General features: G+C 43.0%; 1 protein-coding gene across 1 annotated transcript in view; it reads left to right on the top strand.

The window, feature by feature from the left end:
* Positions 1-18,748, top strand: part of LRRC52 (leucine rich repeat containing 52) — a 56,740-nt gene extending 37,992 nt beyond the window's left edge. The window contains exon 2 of the mRNA XM_066594980.1: positions 18,329-18,748. Within this exon, the coding sequence (XP_066451077.1) occupies positions 18,329-18,621 (293 nt within the window). The 3' untranslated portion in view covers positions 18,622-18,748. The remainder of the gene's footprint in view (positions 1-18,328) is intronic.
* The last annotated feature ends 301 nt before the right edge of the window (positions 18,749-19,049 follow it).

Below are 19,049 nucleotides of genomic sequence, written 5' to 3'. Positions count from 1 at the left end.
TTTGTAACATAGATAGTGGCATGTAAAGGGAAAAAAAAGAATAACTATTTACTTTTAGATTTATGCCCAATGCCCACGGACGGATTTTCGCTGCGGAATTTGCGGCAGGCAACTGGCCAGTTGCCCTCCGCAAATTCCGCAGCAATGTCTGTTCATAGCATGCTATGTTAAAGGATTCTTCCATGCCCACGAGCAGGAATCAACTGCGATTTTTCCGCTCGCGGGGGGAAATCGCAGCATGCTCTATTTGGTGCAGGAAATCACACGGATGGCTTCCATTGCAGTCAATGGAAGATGTCCGATCTGCGACTATTCCAAAATGTCAATTTTTTGAAATTGCCACAGATTCACATCATCACCGGCACGATGATATATCATGCCCTGCTCTTCACATGCACACCAGTTTGACGGCCGAGACACTTGCCACAGATCCGGACAGGTGAGTATGTGTTTCTGGCTGGGCACCGGGTCTGATTCTGCTGCGAGATTTTGCAGTCGGAATCTGACCCGGCCGTGAGCATTTGGCCTTGAGCATTAGATCATGTGCTGACAATTGTTTCCCTTTAATAAATATGTAGAGATCTGTTTGTATTTGGGCTCATTCTGTATTTTGCTATGAGGCCTTAACCCTTTCCAGTCCACTGTCTGACATCTTCCTACATTTTGATTGAAGCTTGTACAGCTCTAATGTCAGAAGACGTCCGACAGGGTATTCTTACCGTCTATTGCCAGCCACTCCGCTGTTGGAGCCACTCTGATGCAAACACACTGGCTTTAGCTAGCAGATTGCACCGTTGTATAACAGCAAAAAGAGAAAGCCTTTTAGCAAACCCTGAATCCAAAATTGGATTGGAAAGGGGGTTAAGATTTCTGTGTAGATCCCCGCTGAAGGGCTTATTCCCACATTTTTATTGCGTATTTTGCTCCGTGATTCCCTGCAGCGTATTTACAACGTAAAAATAAACTCCACAAAATTCCACTAATTTCTTGCATAAATACACAGCGAATGCATAAGGTTTCCTGCGTAATTATGAACACTTATTCACTTCTATTGGCTATTTCGGTGCGTAATACAGCAAATGAGCCCTTAGGGCTCTTTCCCACAAGCGTAGGTGTTTTTACATGCGCCTGCCGATGCCTTGAAGTAGTGTAAAAAAAAGAAGAATCTATCATACTGGGAGCGAATTAGATGCGGATGGCCCGGTATTATGGTCTACAAGGCACTTCTTCGATTCAGGCAGCTTCAGACTCAACGTGACGTTTATTTATTTTTTAACTTGTTGCAGCTCTACAGATATCTACAGATTTACATAAATTGGCCCTAATTGCCTACTGGTGGACTGTCCCCACACAGCCTAAGCACCATACAGTCAAAGTGCTGTACTCACACCAGGTTTCATGATATAGCAGCTCTCACAGTTTAGTTCTCTCTAAGGTCTACAGCGAAACTATACAATTCCTCTGCCCATTTACATCCAGCCAGTGGAGTACTTAATTAATTATCTAGCAGGTGAGCCTGCTGCCTGACAGCATGATAGGAGTCTGGGAGAAATACACCTCCCATCCACTACAACTCCTACCATCTTGTCACATTCCTCCTTCTCCCTGCTCAGGGGACTTGGCCTGAGCACTTAACACACCACACTCATAGGCTAAGGACACAGCATGGTATCTGCATGAGAACTTTCAACTTTTCCAATCAGTATTCCACCGTGACGTTGAAAGGTTTAAGGGCTAAGACGATGCACAACCCCCACCCCATTCACCCCCCAACCCATTCACCCCCTAGATGTCACCACACACTTTTTGGGTGCTCTCCTTAAAGAGAGACAACACCCCTCTTGACCCACATCACAGGCCTCTCACCAGCCAAGCCAGAAACCTATTGCACACTGACGAGGGGCACACCCCCGAAACAGCTGTCTGTGTATTGGTTTCTGGATTGGTTTCCTATTCCGAATCATCGTTTTACAGACTTGTTAAAGAGTCATACATTCATTTGAAGGAATGTTGCCATCCAATAGGTGGCGCTGCAGAGGTATTGGTCCATCTTCCTTATTTGCATTTCTTTATTTTGGCACATCCATTTTAGACGGAATGTAATCAACTAAAACTTTTGGCCTAACAGGCAATACTTTAGGGCCTTGAGAGCCCATTGAATAGCCAGACACTCTTTCTCCACAATGGTGTAATTTTTCCCATGCTTGTTTAGTTTCCGAATTAAATACAACATTGGATGCACTACTTTATCAGTGATCTGGGATAAGACTGCTCCCAGCCCGGTGCTGGAGGCATCTGTTTGTACTATAAACTCTTTTCTAATGTCTGGGGCTATTAATACTGGTTTAGAGCACAGATCACAGGGTCTGAAAGGTAGTTTCAACCTCTGCATCCATTTGCTTAACCAGGAATCTTTCCCTTTCATCAACTCAGTCAAAGGGACTGCTATAACTGATAAACTAGGATTAAACCATCAATAATAACTGGTAATTCCTAAACAGGATGGAGTCACTTTTTGATTACTTGAATTTTCTCCTCTTGATGCCTTACAAAGCCTCTCCCAATGAGATAACCTAAGTATTTGGCCTCCTCAAATCCAATCTGAAATTTTTGTGGGTTGGCTGTCAGATCAGCGGCCAACAAGTCATCAACAACTGCCTATATGTGAGTCAGATGTGTCATCCAGTCCGAGTTAAAGGTGACTATATTATCCAACTAAGCAAAAGCATAGTGACGGTTGGATCTCAATATTCTGTCGAATAGTCTCTGAAAAATCCCAGGAGCCCCACGCAGTCCAAAAGGCCATATCAGTGACAGGGATCTGCCAATATGCTTTTGTCAAATATAATGTTGTGATGTAATGGGCCATACCCAATCTCTCTATACGTTCGACTACCCTAGGCATAGGATATTTCCTCCAAATTAGATACTGCATTCGATTTCCTAAAGTCAGAACAAAACCTGATGGTACTGTTTGGTTTTTTGACCAGCACTATCGGGCTTGACCACTCACTGTGCGATTCCTCAATCACCCCTAATTCTAACATGGTTTATATCTACTTAGAGACGGCTTCACGCCAGGCTTCTGGAGTCCTATAGGGTCTCACATTGAGGTTCACACCTGGCTCTGTAACAATATCATGTTTAATCATCATAGTTCGGCCTGGCTTCTCTGAAAATAAGTCTTCATTCTGGAGGACTAACTGTCTTGCCTCCTTCCTTTGAACATATGGCAACTTCTCAGCGATCTTAAACTCCAGTACCGGCCAGTCAGTCTTAGCCAGAGTCAGTTCCGTAAGCAAAGACAGACGGTCTTTCCAAAGTTTGGTCAGGTTTATGTGATAACTTTGTTGCGGCTTTCTCTCACCTGGTTGATATACTTTGTACATTACATCAGTGAGTTTTTCTTTACTTTTTAAATGGTGCCTGCCACTTGGCTAAGAATTTGCTTTCCACTGTCGGAGTAAGGACCAACACTCAATCTCCACCCTCAGAAGCACGTACTTTGGCCCCTCTGTTATAACTCGTCTTTTTAGCTCAAATCTGTTCCATGTGTTGTTTAACAGTGGGAATAACAGCTGTAATTCAGCTATGCATCTGGAAAACATGTTCCACCACAATTTTAAAAGGAGTGGTTTGTCCCTCCCAGACTGCTTTAGTGATATCTAGGAGATCCTGGAGCTTTCTTGCATACAGTAATTCAAAGGTGAAAACCCTGTGGATGACTGTGGCACCTCTCTTATAATAAACAACAGGTATGTTAATAGGAAATCCCAATCTTTTCCATCTCTGTTGACCACCTTTTTAGACATTTATTTTAAAGTCTTATTAAATCTTTCTACTAGCCTATCTATCTGAGGATGGTAAACGGAGGTGCATAATAGCTCTATTTTTAATTAGCCAGCAGAGTTCCTTCATCACTATTGACATGAAGGGGGGCCCTGGTCAATGAGTATCTCTTTAGGCCTCATGTCCATGGGGAAAATCAGGCCCGCTACGGATTCTCCATGGAGAATCCGTAGCGGGTCCCTCCTGCCCCGCGGACATGAGGGCTGAAAATAACAATTACTCACCTCTCACACGCTCCAGATCTTCCCTTCTTCGCGGCTTGATCTTCTCTCCGTCGCGGCCGTATCTTCTTTCTTCGGCCCGGCGGATGTGAACGGCACACCGGTTGCGTGCCGGCCCGAAGAAAAAATATCCAGCCGCGACAGAGAGAAGATCAAGCCGCGAAGAAGGGAAGATCCGGAGCAGGTGAGTATATTCTGATTTTAGGTCTCCTGCAGATCCGGTCGGCTTCCATAGGCTTCAATAGAAATGGAGCATGTCCATTTTTTTTCATGCTCCATATTTTTTTTAATTCACTTTTATTGACCATCCGCAGGTATTTAGCTACCTGCGGGTGGTCAATGCATCCCTATGGGGTGCAGATCCGCATGCGGGTGATCCGCTGAGGATTTAAAATCATCTTTTGCCCGTCGACATGAGGCCTTAGGAATACTCAACCGTCTAAACACCTAGACCAATTCCTTTGCAATCATTTTGGAAGAAGTATTATGCAAAGGAATACCCTCAGGGTAGCGGGGAGCATAATCTACTATCACCAAAATGTGTTGGTGCCTGCAGGTGGACTTTACCAAAGGGCCAACTAGATTCATACCTATGCATTCAAAAGGTGTCTCAATAATAGGCATAGGTGCCAGGGGACTTCAATAATAAGACCTTGGGCCTGAAATTTGACACTCATGACTCACAATATTTCTTGAGACCACCATTTACCTCTGGCCAAAATAATCTCTGTAATAACCTTTCTGAGGTTTTCTGGACCCCCAAATGGCCACTTAAAATATGACAATAAGCAAGATCTAAACTACTGTACTGTATCATTGCCTTTTTTATCCACCTAGTACAGTAAATTATTTTCCAACATTATATACGGTAAAGTCAGATTAACATTAGATTCTACCAATATACCATTAATTACTCTCAAATTTTCATTTCCCCTGGACAGGGTTGGGTCCCGTGGTTGCCCTGACTGGAAATCATCCTTTATACGCTCCAGGTCTAGTAAAGACAGAGGCTTGAACCCCCAGCACTAGGTCGTCAGTTACTCCAGACATAGAGGAAAAGGATCTATTTCATCTTCTGACATGTCTCTCTCCCTTGTCAAAGAAAATGTTTCAGATGGCTCCAGGTTTACCCGGGATGTCACCATAACCTCATGCTTTGTTGAAAGTTTCTTCCCAGGATTACATCATAAATCAGAACTGGTACCATTCCTACTATGTACAGTGCCCTGTGGAGAATGGACATACACAATAGCAGCAGGGTATTATCAAGCATCACTACATACATATGTCGCAATATATACATCCAAGGTTTGTTCTGTATCAACAACCAGGCTGGTTTTCACCATTGTAACCCCACTTCTAGAATCCATTAATGCAACAACCTTTTTGTTGTCGACCAACAGTTTACATCTCATGGAAGCATTGGCATAAGCCACTATACAAACCCCTTGTGTGAACATAGTTGTGCATTTCTCCATACCGATAAAGTCACATTTCATAGGCTCTGACGTGGTAGGACAATCATCCACCATGTTTCCAGAGTCCTAAAAACAGTAACACCTGCTCAAACTCTTATTTGGCATAGCAGTATGTCCCAAAGTCTTACTGAGCATCTAACCTCATCCTCATCACATAAACACCCCGCACCTCTGTACCCTGGCACAGTCTTACCACACATCCCCAAAGTCTTTGTCTTCCATGGGCTAGAGGAAAACTGCTAAGTGGGTCTCAAAAGACCTTTCAGCCACTGAATATCATTCCATGAGATCCATTAGCTGATCAGCCGTTGTAGGATTTCCATGGATGTCAGTACACAGGCTCTTCCGAGCATCGCTCAAGTGTTTAGGGCTGCTCTTGCTTACCCGGAGTTGCCAACACACTACACAGAGTTGTATTTTTTTTCTATTTTATCTGGTATATCCATGTTTGCGTATTTTTTTACTAGTTTAGTAAAAAAAAACTGTAAATCCAAAAATGTATTCTGTGGGGTTCCGCCCTCTACACTCGACAGAAACGGCTCTTACGAAAGTGTAAAAACACCTCCTGACGGCTAAATCAAAGGGTAACTACTCCCTTACTCATCCTCCTTGACCTCTCTGCAGCATTAGGCACTGTTGACCATAAAACTCCTCCTCAGTATGCTTCACTCCATTGGCCCTAAAGGACACTGCTCTTTTCTGGTTCTCCTCCTACCTATCTGACTGCTCATTCAGCGTATGCTTTGCAGGCTTTTCCTCCTTTCCTCTTCCCCTTGCTGCTCCCCAGGGCTCGGTTCTTGGTCCCTCCTCTTCTCCATCTACACAGCCCTGCTAGCCACAATCAACGGCCCCTTGCAGTCATAGGGATTTGGCCACCATACGGCTCAATTTGACTATGCAATGGTTCCCCACACCATCACACTAGCAGTGGGGTCAGTGTACTGCAGAGGCAGGATTGAAGGGCTCACCCCTAAGTCTCCAGGTATGAACACGGCCATCGTCAGTGCCCATACTAAACATGGATTTTGTGCCGAAAACAACCCTCCATAGCAGTCTAGTTTCATCATTCATGTAACCATTGAAACAGAAGCAATGAGTGGGTGTCAAAGGCACCATAAGACCAAGTGTGCTTCAGCCAAGTGCCTGTCTCTAGATAAAATAGTTGGAACTGCTTGTGTTTGTTAGATGATCAGATGATCCTTTCTACTTTTGGTCTGTCAAGGGCCTCCTGAGCCCGGTCGGGTTGTGTGCATGCCCACATACATCAACTGATAAAGATTCCTAAGTAGTCTCAAAAACTTGCTACTTGTTATCATCTTTTTAGTTAGAGACTAGAGATGAGCGAGCACCAAAATGCTCGGGTGCTCGTTACTCGGGACGAAATTATCGCGATGCTCGAGGGTTCGTTTCGAGTAACGAACCCCATTGAAGTCAATGGGCGACCCGAGCATTTTTGTATATCGCCGATGCTCGCTAAGGTTTTCATTTGTGAAAATCGGGACAATTCAAGAAAGTGATGGGCACGACACAGCAACGGATAGGGCATGCGAGAGGCTACATGTTGGGCTCCATCTCAAGTTCCCAGGTCCCACTATTAAGCCACAATAGCAGCAAGAGTGCCCCCCCCCCCCCGCACTGTCAGCATAAAGATCGTTCTCCTCTGCCATAGCTGTAACAGCTGTGGCAGAGAAGAACGATGTTAGCCCATTGAATTCAATGGAGCCGGCAATACAGCAGGTTCCACTGAAAGCAATGGGCTGCCGGCGTGCGCGGGATGAATTGTCGGGAAGGGCTTAAATATAGAAGCTCTTCCCTGCAATTCATCCAGAAATGTGTTAAAATAAAAAAAATATACCGTATATACCGGCGTATAAGGCGACGGGGCGTATAAGACGACCCCCCAACTGTCAACTTATACGCCGGGAATACAGCGGAGCAAAAAATAAAAATCATTACTCACTTCCCCCGGCGTTCTGCGGCGCTGCTGCAGGATGTCGCTCCCTCCTGGTCCCCGGTAGAGCATTGCTTTCTGGACGCAGGGCTTGAAATCCCCGCCTCCAGAAAACACACGTGCCTTCAGCCAATCACAGCCAATGACAATGATGTCATTGAATGGCTGTGATTGGCTGACGGCATGTGTTAGCTAATCACAGTAGCTTTCTGGAGGCGGGGATTTCAAGCCCTGCGTCCAGAAAGCAGTGCTCTGCCAGGGACCAGAAGGGAGCGACAGCCTGCAGCAGCGCCGCAGAAGGCCGGGGGAAGTGAGTAATGATTTTTATTTTTTGCTCCGCTGTATTCCCGGCGTATAAGGTGACAGTTGGGGGGTCGTCTTATACGCCCTGTCGCCTTATACGCCGGTATATACTTACCTTGTCCCGGCAGACGGAGTTCAGCGCGGCCGGCCTACAGTGGGTGTGAAGGGGGTGTGAGTCAGACCTGCCCCCTGATTGGCTCAGCGCTGAGTCTGACTCACACCCCCTTCACACCCACTGCCGGCCGCCGCGGCTGAACTCCGTCTGCCGGGACAAGGTAAGTATATATATATTGTTCTGGATTATGATTTCTCCAGCAGGCTTTGGGGTATTTCGTCGCTTTCCGAATTGAGTGTCGTTTACACACATCATCGAACCAGAATCAGACACAAATGCTTGTCTAAAACCGGGAGAGAGTCTCTACCATGTGTAGAGGCTCAGGCTTTTTATTATAACACATGACAACCGCCCTTCAATGGGCGTGCAACAGATTACATCAGTAACATATAAGATTCTCATTTGTCGGATCATACAGAATCCCCCACCTCTCTGCCCACCCCCTCCAAGTGTTGAGGTGGTATGGACTTCGTCCTCTAGCTGAAGTCATCTCCGTGTAGTGATGACTCATTGTTTACCTAGCTTCAGGATGAGGAGTGGAAGGGGGCTAGACAAACACTCAGTATTAAACACAGGATATAAGGATATACACGACACTATGGCCCTTAACTCTTAGAAGCTGGTTGTGCAACTTGTGTAACTTCTATGTACTTAACTAACATTAGATCAGACATCCATTGTCTAGCAAATACTATGATTAGATTGTGTGTGTGTCCTTTAAACTCCTGAGCTAAAAGTCATTACAATAGCAAAATACATTTGGGTTATATTAATCGATAGACATTTTATAAATAATCATCATGTCTATCACAATATATATTTGTTTTTTTTTATTTTAACACATTTCTGGATGAATTGCAGGGAAGGGCTTATATATTTAAGCCCTTCCCGACAATTCATCCCGCGCACGCCGGCAGCCCATTGCTTTCAGTGGAACCTGCTGTATTGCCGGCTCCATTGAATTCAATGGGCAAACATTGTTCTTCTCTGCCACAGCTGTTACAGCTGTGGCAGAGAAGAATGATTTGTCTTCTATATGTTCTCAATGGGGTCGGCGCTGCTGCCGCCGGCCCCGTTGAGTGCATATAGAGAAGAGAACAGGAATCGCAGATCGCAGATAGGTGCAATCTGCGATTTCTATGGCCTAAGAAGGACCGTTGGGGTTCTTGAAGCCTAAAATAACTCCTAACGCTCTCCCTATAGCAGCTCCGGCATCAACAGCACTTTCCCTGAACTATGTCAGAATGCATCTGTGGCGAGCCGCGGGCGGGCAGATTTTAATACTCGGGTGACACCTGATCTCGCCAGCCACTCACTGCAGGGGGGTGGTATAGGGCTTGAACGTCGCAGGGGGAAGTTGTAATGCCTTCCCTGTCTTTCTATTGGCCAGAAAAGCGCGTTAACGTCTGAGATGAAAGTGAAAGTAACTCGAACATCGCGTGGTACATGTAGAATCTGCAGCGGATCTGATTTTCCCCGTGGACATGAGGCCTAATACTAAACAATTATCATTCAGATTCTTGCTGGATCATACGTAATTCATTGGTTGTTCGGATCATGCAGGCATAAAAATGAAACAACAATCTGCTCTGTAAACAGGCAATCATTTATCTATGTCTGTTTACTACCTGTTCACTGTGAACGGGGACGATCGGTCGGAGCGATCTCTATTCACTGAGTGATTCTCACTCCTGTGTAAAAGCACTGTCACGATTATCGCTGGCACGACTGTCGGGCGCTTTTCCCTACAGTTGTCCCATATAAAAGGTCCCTTAGCCATTAAAAGCTATCAACAACTGTGGAATCTTACTTTTTATCTTTTGTATCCACTGGATAACGTGGTACAAATATTATTTCCACTTGACAGAAAAGTTCTATACAAATATCACATTTACAGCACAATAGTGCAGACGGTGAAGAAAGAGTTACTTGATGAGATCAAGTCAGCTGATCATGCTCCAGGTGACACTGATATAGGATAACGGGCTCCTAAATGTATGCTGTTCCCTGTCTTTTGTATCTCTTATCGTTGTTCCAGAAAGAGCTGGTTGCCAGTATGATGGGGTAAGCTGATAAAGTTATAATTCTTTATGTCTTTCTCACTCTCGTATACCGATGTGCAAGAGAGTGACAGAGTAGTAAAGCGTCTGTCTCACTGCAGATACTGGTATATTCCGGGAGTACTCCATGCCCAACTAAAGGCCTTCAGTATTAACTACTGTGCAACAAAAGCCATATTAACAAGAGGTTTATATACTCCATAGTAGGAGTCTTCCCGGATACAGTCAAACAAAGTTACGTGAATTGATGTAATGCTATGCTGTGCTTATATATATACAGGGGAGCTCCAGGAGTATCATTGACACAATATATGAACATAATATGGGCAGTTGCACAAAAAATATTTATGCCCTAGTTAATAGAATAAAGCATGTATCAGCTGATAAGGTCAATATTTGAACAGTTGTGAAAATAGAATAATGATACAACAGAGGATATTACTGTATGAAAAAACACCTGGAAAGTTGCAAGTTTGTTTCTAAATGACTCCATATCAGTCCTAAACAATGTTATGCACTTGTCCATAGAGGGACTTGTTTTCTAGTAGTCTGTTGATATTTATGTTAATTTGCGTTTTTTAACCATACTATGTTTATATTAAAAATAGATAACATCCGTCTTTTAAGATACGTTTTGCTGTGGCAATGTGTCCTGCATCACAAAACTGCATGCAGTTATTATGGTACAGGTTAGGACTTGTAGATGTGATTATTGGGTGCACAGTTTTTATTATAGGCTTCTTTCAATGTGTAAGCTGCGGAAAAACAGTGTAACAAAATAGTGACAATTGAATGTAAACAACATACCTTTTTTCATAAGAACTACCCTGTTTCCCTGAAAATAAGACATAGCATGATTTTCCAGAATTTTTGAGGATGCAAAATGATTTTTCAGGCTTTTTGAGGATGCTTGGAACATAAGCCCTACTCCAAAATTAAGCCCTGCTAACAGTTAATTTAAAAAGTCAATTTAAATAGTGTCCAGGCAGCTATACATGTAAAAAAGTTAAGCCTTTTTGAACAAAAATTAATATAAGAGACTGTCTTATTTTCGGGTAAACACGGTACTTCTACATTGCAGGTTTTGAGTGCGCAGCTCAATGTACCATATATCTAATTCTGTTCTAATTATATAATTATACAGTATTCCTCTGTGTTGGTGGGGAAGAAAATAAATCAATAAACCAGTGTCAGGTTACGACCATAGTCAGGTCTTTACTGTCTATATGTTTACTCTATCAGTATTCACCAATAATGTCTACATATATATTTAAGTTCCGAGATCACAATCTTCTGGGGTAGACAGCAACACTGCCATGCTGCGGATATTAGGATTTTGTGACGCCGACTTTTGCCACTTTTATTGTACTTTGCAAAATAGCACAAAAGAGAACAAAATCTAAGGTCATCCAGCCTGTAAATTAATATAACTACCAGGATGCCAGTTGATCACTACATACCCTAAAAACACATAACTGCAGTCATTTACAAACTTAGGGCTTATTCACATAGGCATATATTTGCTATGTATTTTTTAAGCATGCAATATGCAATGTTGAACCCCCATTGATTTGCATTGGGACATACAGGCAGGTAGGAACTATTAGGGGTTGATCCAGGGAACAGTCTGATTGCCATTAGGGAGTCGGGAAGGATTTTTTTCCCCAAAAGGGCTATTTGGCTAGACAGGCTGAACTAGATGGATATTGTCCTCATTCGGCCTTACGAACTATGTTACTAGGTATTCAGACCTGCGTTTTTCAAGCACATAAAAAAAAAATCGCAGCATGCTCTATTATGTTCCATTTTGCAGACGGAAATAACCCATTGCAATCCGTGGGATTGCGTCAATATGCAGTGAGTACGCATGATACATGCATATTCACCATGTATTTATGCATTAAATCAATGGACCTGCTTGCATGAAGAGCGATGATAAAACAAGTGCAAAAAAATGCAAGCAGTGTTTTGAACTGTGAAAATGCTGTGTAATCACAGACCGAAAACGGCATGTACTTTATTACTGAAAAGATGATCAAATTATCACTTTATGTTTCCCATATGGTGATTGCCCTTTAGAAAAATAAGTCCGAATTGTTTGTCAGTCACCTTGTTTTTCTAAGAATGGAGTAAAAAACAATCAAAAAGACTAGTTTTACACAATTATACCAATGAGAACATCTTTTTTAGAGATGAGCGAACACGTTCGGCCCCGCCCCTTTTTCGCCCGAACACCGAACTTTGCGAACACCTCGGTGTTCGGGCGAAAAAGTTCGGGGGCCGCCGTGGCAGCGCGGGGGGGTGCGGCGGGGAGCGGGGGGGAGAGGGAGAGAGAGAGGGCTCCCCCCTGTTCCCCGCTACTGCCGCCCGCGCCGCCGCGCATCTCCCCGCCCCCCGGCGGCACCCGGACACTTACGCGCGAACACTCCAGTGTTCGCTAAAGCCGGTGTCCGGGTGCGGATGTGTCCGTTACGGACACGTTCGCTCATCTCTAATCTTTTTTAGTACTTTAATGGCACAAAATTAGTAAAACATGAAAAAGGCTATCACCACTATGGAGCGTAGTTGTGCGTGAATGGCTTTTTTCTTCTTCTCAGGCTTTACAAACTCCGCGCCATATCACGACCGCATAACGGAACTAAAATACTCTCATGTGTTTAAGCACTAACATGCACATTTTGATAAGGATTTGCAAATGCCAAAATTTTGCTGCAAATCCACATCTGAATCCACCTGTTAGACATGGGAATTGTAGTGGTAGAATATTCTGCTGCGTGTTGCAGAATATTCTGGTATGTGTGAAAGTGCTCTTAACCCCTTAAGGACATGGCACTGCCTGACACTGGGTGCTCCAGTTAAGCTTATAGTTGACTACAATCTCCAAGTCCTTTTATTTTTTAGTGTTACCAATTGGGTTCCCATTTAGGGCGCCCACCCACTGGTGTTTGCAATTTTCGTGCGTGAAAAACGCAGCGTTTTCGAGGCGTTTTTCCCGCGTTTTTCGCGGCGTTTTTTGCCGCGTTTTCGCGGCTTTTCCATTAATTTCCATTGACTTTCATGGGTGCATTAGGAGAAAAATAAGGACACATATGCAACTGACAGTTCCTATGTTAAAAAACGCAACGCAACGCAAAAAAAACCGCCAGTGGACAGGAGTACATTCAATTCTAATTGCTCTTGAGAAAAAACGCAAAACGCAAAGAAAAAAAAATCGCCAGTGGGTGGGCGTCCTTAGGGCTCAGTCAGACAAGCTTTTTTTGCACCAATGTATTAGAACCATTGGTTCCCTATGGCACTGGTCAGATGTCCGTCTTTTACAGGCGCAAAATATGCGCACCTGCAAAAGATAGGACATCCGTGCTTGTCATGCGCAGAACACACCTAACTGACGTGCATAAAGAATCCCCGCGTGAAGTTCCCTCATCACTGAACACTATGACAGCACTTGTCACAGTGTTTAGTGATGAAGGGAAACTCCACGGGGCTTAAAGAATCCCCTGCTACAGCTGTCACCAGTTGTGGCAGAGGGCCACAGTGCTATAGCCGGCTCCATTGAAAGAAGTGGGATGCTGGCAACTTCCGCAGTGGTTTTTAAGCCCTTCCCTGAAAATAAGGTGAAAGAAAAAAAGATGAATACATCACCTAGTGGTGCTGTCCGGGGTCCGGCGCGTCTTCTCTCTGTGAAGCCGGCACTGTACTAAACCATTTTCTTCTGGTAGGGGATTTAAAAATCCCCGCAAGAAGAAAGCTCTGCCTCTGATTGGTCACTGTGTTCAGCCAATCAGAGACAGCATTCAGCTGTCACTGCGCTCAGCCAATCAGAGGCAGAGTTTTCTTCTGGCGGGGATTTTTGAATCCCCTGCCAGAAGACAATGCTTTAGTACAGTGCCGGTTTTACAGAGAGAAGACGTGCTGGACCCCAGACAGCGTTACTAGGTGATGTATTCATTTTTGTTTTTCACCTACGACTTATTTTCTGGAAAGGGCTTGTATTTCAAGCCCTTCCCCAAAAATCACTGCGGGGGTTGTCAGCTGTAGTGCCGGCTCCATTGAATTCAATTGGATTTCATTGCGGTCCTCTGCCACAGCTGTCACCAGCTGTGGCAGGGCATTCTTTAACCCCCACTGGGTGTCCACTCATCACTGAACACTGTGACAGTGCTGTCACAGTGTTCAGTGATGAGGGGACTTCCCGCAGGGATTAAGTGTGTCGGTTAGGTCTGTACTGCGCATGAGAAGCACGGATATCCTATCTTTGGCAGGTGCGCATATTTTGCGCCTGTAAAAGATGGACATCTGACCAGTGTCATAGGGAACCAATGGTTCTAATAGACACGATTTTTTTGTGCACACGGGTGAGTGCAAAAAAACGCTCCTGTGATTGAGCCCTTAGTGTGTAATGATGACATGTATTTAGTCTGCCCATGTGCATAACCTTATGTTTTTCTATAGATCTCTGTCTATGACTAGAATGGACTTTTTTCTGCACTGTCTGTGAGTTGATTGAGATTCAGTGGTGGTGAGCCGGTCCTGTCTTCTACTTTAAATCCATTCTATTGCAGTACAATGTTTGAAGTGATCAATCGCAAGTTCACAAGCCCTATGAGAACTAAAAACAAAAAATAAAAATAAGACTAATAAAGCTTTTATAATGATTAGTAAATTTTAAAAAATATTTAAAGTAAAAAAAAGACTCTTCCCAGTTGTCGCAACAAAGAAAATAGAACATAAGAAAAAATTGGTATTGCCACATCTGTATATCCAATTTATTAAAATATCGCATTATTAATCCCGCAAGGTGAATAACATCAGAAAAAAACCGTAATACCAGAATTGCACTTTTTTTGGTCACCCTGTCTCCATGAAAAAAATTGAATAAAGAAGCTATCAAACAGTCATAAACACCCTAAAATGATACAGATAGAAAGTACAGGTCGACCCACAAAAAATAAGACCTCTCACAGACATAACAAAGTTATGGGGCTCAGAAGATGGTGAGAGAAAGCAGTTATTCTATTTTTTAAACTGTATAGTGTAAAATATAAGCTATGTAAACTTGGTATCACCGTAATCGCACTGACTCACAAAATAAATATAACTTCTTACTTGTTCTGCACTGCGAACACCATGAAAACAAACACCCCCACAAAAAAAATATAAATGTTGAAACTGCATTTTTTTTATACTTCACCTCACTTAGAAATGTTTCAGTTTCCTAATACATTATATGATGCAATTAATTAATGTAACTCCTCCTACAAATATTAACCCTGGCCCTCATGCCTCATGGCATAGAGATTTTATTCTGTTTTACTTCTTTTGCACAATATAAACTTTTTTTTTTACAAAAAGGCTGTGTGGTACCACGTTCCAGAAGCAAAGCCTTTTCATTTTTCAATCAACAGCCCGTATGAGGGCTTCTTTTTTGTGGGACAACTTGTAGTTTTAGTGGTCCCATTTTGAGGTATATGTGACTTATAAGTATTATACTATGTATATTCGAACAGTTGGAGTAATTACTTAATTTAGGGGATACTCAATGGGCATCGTAGCCTTATTAATCAGGTATGTCTAATTATTATTACAATGCATCAGAGAAGTAAACACGTGGCTCAGTATGGTGTCTCAGGCCCTCTCCTGAAGCATGTTTATTGAATACATAATATTATAGTAAATCTGACGTAGGCTGATCACATGCTCACCTCACCCCTCAGCATCCAATCAAATGACATAAGCATTTTGCAGTGAATAATAGTTAGGCTATTGGGTGTATTAATAAGCATTTCATTAAGAATTTCTTAACAGTGATTACCAGTAACAATTAAAGTTAGTAATTAGAGAGTATACTCGCTAAGGCACATTACTCGAGCGAGCATTGCCTTAGCCGAGTATCTCCCCGCTCGTCTCTAAAGATTCGGGGGGCGGCAGGGGGCAGGGAGCGGCGGGGGAGAGCAGGGAGATCTCTCTCTCCCTTTCTTCCCACCCCCCCCCCCCCGCCTGCTCCCAGCTGCAACTCACCTGTCACCCGCGCCTGTAACTTTCAGAAAATATTGTCTCATTCAGTATCTAAGTACACCTTCTGGGAACAGTGAATGTGAATCTGGGGTGTACGAGTTGACCTTTGTTTAACTCCTTGAGGCCGCTGATTTTTTTAAAAATCATTTTCGTTTTTAGCCCACCCATTTTTAAAAATCTGAATATTTTTATTTATCCTTTGATGTCGCTGTATGAGGGCTTGTTGTTTTTTTGCGGGACGAGTTGTATTTTTCATTGGTACTATTTAATGTACCATATAATGTACTGAAAAACATTATAAAAAGTGGAGTGAAATGGAAAAAAAACTAAATTCTGCCATCTTTGGGGTAGGGGGTCTTGTTTCTACAGCATACACACTGCACAAAAATGACCAGACTATACCAGGCTCATTTTTTTTTTTTGAACGCCCTGTAGTTTTTATTGGTATTATTTTAGAAATAAATGTGACTTTTTGATAGTTTTTTATTACATTTTTTTCTTGGAGACAAGTTGACCAAAAAAGGGCAATTCTGGTGTTGTTTATTTTTTTTTACAATGTGCATTATGCAGGGTAAATGATGCATTACTTTGATAGATTGGACTTTTACAGACACAGCGTTACCAAATATGTTTTGGGGTTTTATTATTTAGATTCTTTTATTATAAATATGGCAAAAGGTTGTTTGTTTGTTTTTTTAAATAGCTTTCATTGCCTTTTATTTTTTTAATAATTAATTACACTTTATTAACTAATTTTTACAGTTCTTTTTAGTCCCCATGGGGGACAAGAACTTGCAATGGTTTGACACTCCCACAATATGCTGTAATGCCATTACATCGTGATCTAACAAGGAATGTGTAGTGACATGGCTTGATAGGCAATATGCACTGACAGCCCTGGGGCCTTTCAAAAGGCCCTCAGATGCCATGGCAACCACACGACAACCTGCGATCTCATTGCTGGGGCCAGTACGGGACCCCCAAAAATTGATCGGGGCATTTAAATGCCGCTGACAGAATGGACTATGGCATTTAAAGAATTAACTGCTCCGAACAGTGGTGCTGCTTATCAGAGCTGTTGTGGGTGCGTGTCAGCTATAAGACCCCATTTATTGACAGATGATCGCTCAAAAGTCACTCAAATGACAGTTTGAGTGACAGTTTTGAGCAATCATCTTTGCATAGTCTGTAATAGCTAAGTAGCTACTTAAGAGCTATGCAGGTGGAGTGAGACACCACCACTATCACTCGGCGAACAATGCAGCTGTTCTGCATAAGCAAACAGCTGTATTGTTCTCCACAATTGCAGCCGGCGTCCCGCTGTGAACTACCAGCGGGATACGGGCTGTAAGAATCTTATCAGCGCTGCCAACTGTGATAACAGCCTGCACAGCTGATAAGAGTTCATTGCTCAATTCAAAAAAACTAGAATTAAAAGATGAATGACTCGTGCACGAAAACTGAACGATGTCCGTGCATTTTGACCCAAAGACGGCTTTGAATGAATTTTGAGTGAGAATCCTTGGGTCTAAATGGGACTTTAAAAACAGCCAGCACCCGCATTGTATGCATCAGGATAGACCTGCGATCCCCCTCCATACATACCCCCAACCTCCAAGACGTATTGTCTGGTAGCATTAAGGGGTTAAAACAAAGAAAGACTTATCACACCTTGTGCCTTGTGATAAGAAGGCACAAATGCAAGGGCATTTAGACACAAAGATGTTAGAAACTATTAGAAATTATATTTAACTACTGCTGACCCATTGCTTTATTAACAGGAGACAAAATGGCTGAAGGAATCGTGCTTTTAAACCATTAATTTAATATTTTCACAGTATCTATAAGATTTTTATAATGTGGTAGACTGGAAAAACTTTCTCCACCCAGAGCATTAGGGGAAAAAATAACTCCCTGCCCCCATATATTAGAATAACTCCCTGGTTCATTGGCCCATCTTCAGCTGGCCTTTGTAGGACTATCCCACAACCCAGTCTGCTCCTGATTGGATGATTCACTGAACCAGGGAGTTATTCTAACATATGGGGTCAAGAAGTTATTGTTTCCCCTAATGTGAGACAGTTGACAAGTACCTCATAGGGGTCTTCTAAATAAATACTGTAGGATAATAGACTGAACTACATAGACTTCTTATGGAATTTCTCTACTAATTCAAGAACAGGTAGTTCTAATTTGGCAATCCATTCGTTGGTCTAAGTTGCCTGTTTGGCCGCTGTGATCTACAGAGTTATTTCTATAACGTTCACCATTTTCTTATAAACTAAGACAACAACTGGATAAACTTGACCCAGCTATATTCTTTTTGTATTTTGCAGATGAAGAAAACATGACATGTATGACCCCTGTCCAAATTTACGGGGAATCACTGAAAGAGACAGAAAAACATATCAATCTAATGTGTTTCACCAATCTATATGAGAGAGACTACATCTTCCTAATGCTGGTGGGATTTGTCATCTTTGGCTCTGGCACAGTAGTAGCATGGCTAACTGGTGTCTGTGTTGTAATCTATGACCGATTGTGTGGTACTACCGAGGATGATGAAGATGAAGATGAAGAACCACCTCCTCCACCTTCAAAACCAAAGAAAAAGGAGGAAGAGGCCTAAAATCAAGCTGCTATATCAATGCAACTACAAGAAAATGCTTTCCAATACATCTTGTAGGATGTGGCCTCACACAAAGAAATATGAAATGGCTGTTTGTCAATTTAATTGAAATCCAATGTCTTTTTGCTTAACTGGTTGATATAAAAATCTGTTTCTTAAAACATTGCATATCATGGAACCACATAGCCTTGCTGATACAGAATGTCTGTTGCTTCTAAAAATGTGTATGTTCCATTTTAGCGTTAGGCCGGCTGCACACGGCCGTGACAGGCTCCGCCGTGGAATTCCGCGGCGGAGCCTGTCACGGCGCCCCCCAGAGACCCCCAAACTTACCTGCGGATCCGGCGTCCTCGCTCCCACAGCGGAAGATAGTGTGTCGGACGGGCTTCCATTGACTGCAATGGAAGCCGTACGCGCGTACACCCGTG

This window comes from Eleutherodactylus coqui, chromosome 3 (genome assembly GCF_035609145.1).
Source record: "Eleutherodactylus coqui strain aEleCoq1 chromosome 3, aEleCoq1.hap1, whole genome shotgun sequence".
NCBI lineage: Eukaryota > Metazoa > Chordata > Amphibia > Anura > Eleutherodactylidae > Eleutherodactylus > Eleutherodactylus coqui.
Note: the sequence above shows the minus strand (reverse complement) of the source record. Positions and strands in the feature narration are given on the sequence as shown.